Raw genomic sequence first — 1,885 nt, forward strand, 5'->3', positions numbered from 1 at the left:
CCGTTAAATCTCTGTTTTGTTATCGGAGGTTATGGCTGCTATTTAAAAAGAAATGTTGGGAACCTCTCTCTAAAATGTGGGAGGGGAGGGGGGAAGGGACCTGAGCGTTCTAGGTTTCGCTGAGCGTGCCTCTAATTAAAACAGGTAATTGTTGAGAGGTACCACAAAGAGAAATACCTTCCTCTCTTGGACAAAACCAAGTTTCTTGTTCCCGAGGAGCTGACCATGACGCAGTTCATAACCATCATCAGGTAGGTAGCAAGCACCTGCCGGTGTCTGCTGCAGCTGGGGCTTGCTGCTCTTCTCCAAGCAGGTATTTGCTAGTGCCGTGCTAGAACATCTTGCTTTCTTTGGTGGGGAGGAGGATGGAGGTATTAGTAATGGCTTCCCTTTCTTGCAAGTGTTTAAAGAATATCAACAGATGTTTTTTCAGGTGCATTAGGGTAAAAAATGTGGTCTATGCTTTTTGGATTCATAAAGTCTTCTCTCTTCCCCTAGCTGTAGCGAGTAAAGATTATACCAGACTCCTGTTCTGCTTTCTTCTGCCTTGATGAACTTGGTACTGGGGCTCTGTTGTTCTGTTCTGTTCCGCTTATAGCGCTTACTGCCTTGCTCTCTTACTGCACCTTGCTGAATTTGCTCAAGTTCAAAGCAACTCTTAAGTGTGAGTGGCATGAAATATGCCTTTAAATTACTCTTTATAAAACACTACAGGGAAGAAGTCTCCCAAGGTATTTAGTGATGTTCTCTGACAAAGTATGAAAGCTATGTGCTTTCTAGCACACCCACCCACCCCCAAAAGTATGGAAAAGATCGTTCTAGATGTTAAGTTCTGTAAAAGATGCTTTTGGCTCTTGGACAACTTGAGTCCTGATCCTCATATGTAATGTCTCTGAGAAGGACTCTTCTTTTGAAGGCGGACTTTAAAATAAGTGTAACAGACCATGCTGGAATCCTTTACTACAGCTGTACTGCAGAAGCTTTTGGTTTCTACTTAGCACTTCTCTCTGGTAATTGGGAACTCAAAGCCCAGGCTCAGTAGCACTCATGGTCTAACAATGTAAGCCTTTCCTCAGAGCACAAGCCTTTCAGCTTCCAAGCGTACAGTTAACTTCCTGCTGATGAAGACGTTAAACCACATAATGACTCTACACAGCATTTCTTGTACATAGTCCATGCAACTGCTCTGCTTAATGTATTTCATAGACTGAAGTTGAAACCTTCTTAAATTTGCTAATGCTTAATCCTCTTTCTCCCCCCTTCTTCAATTAGAAGCAGGATGGCTCTAACTGCTACACAAGCTTTCTACCTGCTGGTGAACAACAAAAGCCTAGCCAGTATGTCCTTGACAATGGCAGAAGTGTACAGGGACTACAAAGACGAAGATGGCTTTGTGTATATGACATATGCTTCCCAGGAGATGTTTGGATGCTTTTTACCCACTACTCAAGGGAAAACTATGGAATGCCTTCAAAAAACTTAAGGTTGGGTCCATGTGCTGCAGTGAAGCAGTTTGCTATGAACCATGCCTGTGACATGAACCTCGGAGATGCTCCTTCCAATATGAGCTCTTGAGCTCTGTAGTGGGGAGTTATGACCCAAAAGCTGGCAGGGCCAGCTTAAGGCAGAAATGGTGGTACACTTTTCCTAGATAATAATTTTGGATATATATTTTTATATTTGAAGACACTATGGGGTTTTTTTGAAACTGCACTCCACTCTTTTTTTTTTTTTTGCAATATCAATCTTTGTTATGTAACTGATTTTTTAAGGTGTCCTTAAAGCCTAAGTCTAAGAGTAAAATAAAGAAGCTTTTAAGTATTGAGTTGAGTGTTAGTTTTAATCTGGGGAAAGACTGTAAAAGTCTGTCTAGGAGAAGGTCCGA

General features: G+C 41.9%; 1 protein-coding gene across 1 annotated transcript; it reads left to right on the forward strand.

Moving 5' to 3' along the window:
* The first annotated feature begins 125 nt into the window (after nt 1–125).
* On the forward strand, nt 126–1,821 carry MAP1LC3C (microtubule associated protein 1 light chain 3 gamma). The gene is made up of 2 exons (XM_009276163.1): nt 126–251; nt 1,273–1,821. Exons 1-2 carry the CDS (start codon nt 226–228, stop codon nt 1,481–1,483), a joined length of 237 nt encoding a protein of 78 aa, XP_009274438.1. The 5' UTR covers nt 126–225; the 3' UTR covers nt 1,484–1,821.
* Nucleotides 1,822–1,885: the final 64 nt, after the last annotated feature.

The sequence above is a fragment of the Aptenodytes forsteri genome, unplaced genomic scaffold (assembly GCF_000699145.1).
Source record: "Aptenodytes forsteri isolate BGI_AS27 unplaced genomic scaffold, ASM69914v1 Scaffold10, whole genome shotgun sequence".
In the NCBI taxonomy this organism is placed as follows: Eukaryota; Metazoa; Chordata; class Aves; order Sphenisciformes; family Spheniscidae; genus Aptenodytes; species Aptenodytes forsteri.

Coding starts and splice junctions, on each gene's coding strand:
- MAP1LC3C (XM_009276163.1), top strand. CDS start 226: ATGACGCAGTTCATAACCATCATCAG. Junction 252..1,272: donor CAGTTCATAACCATCATCAG/GTAGGTAGCAAG, acceptor TTCTTCAATTAG/AAGCAGGATGGCTCTAACTG.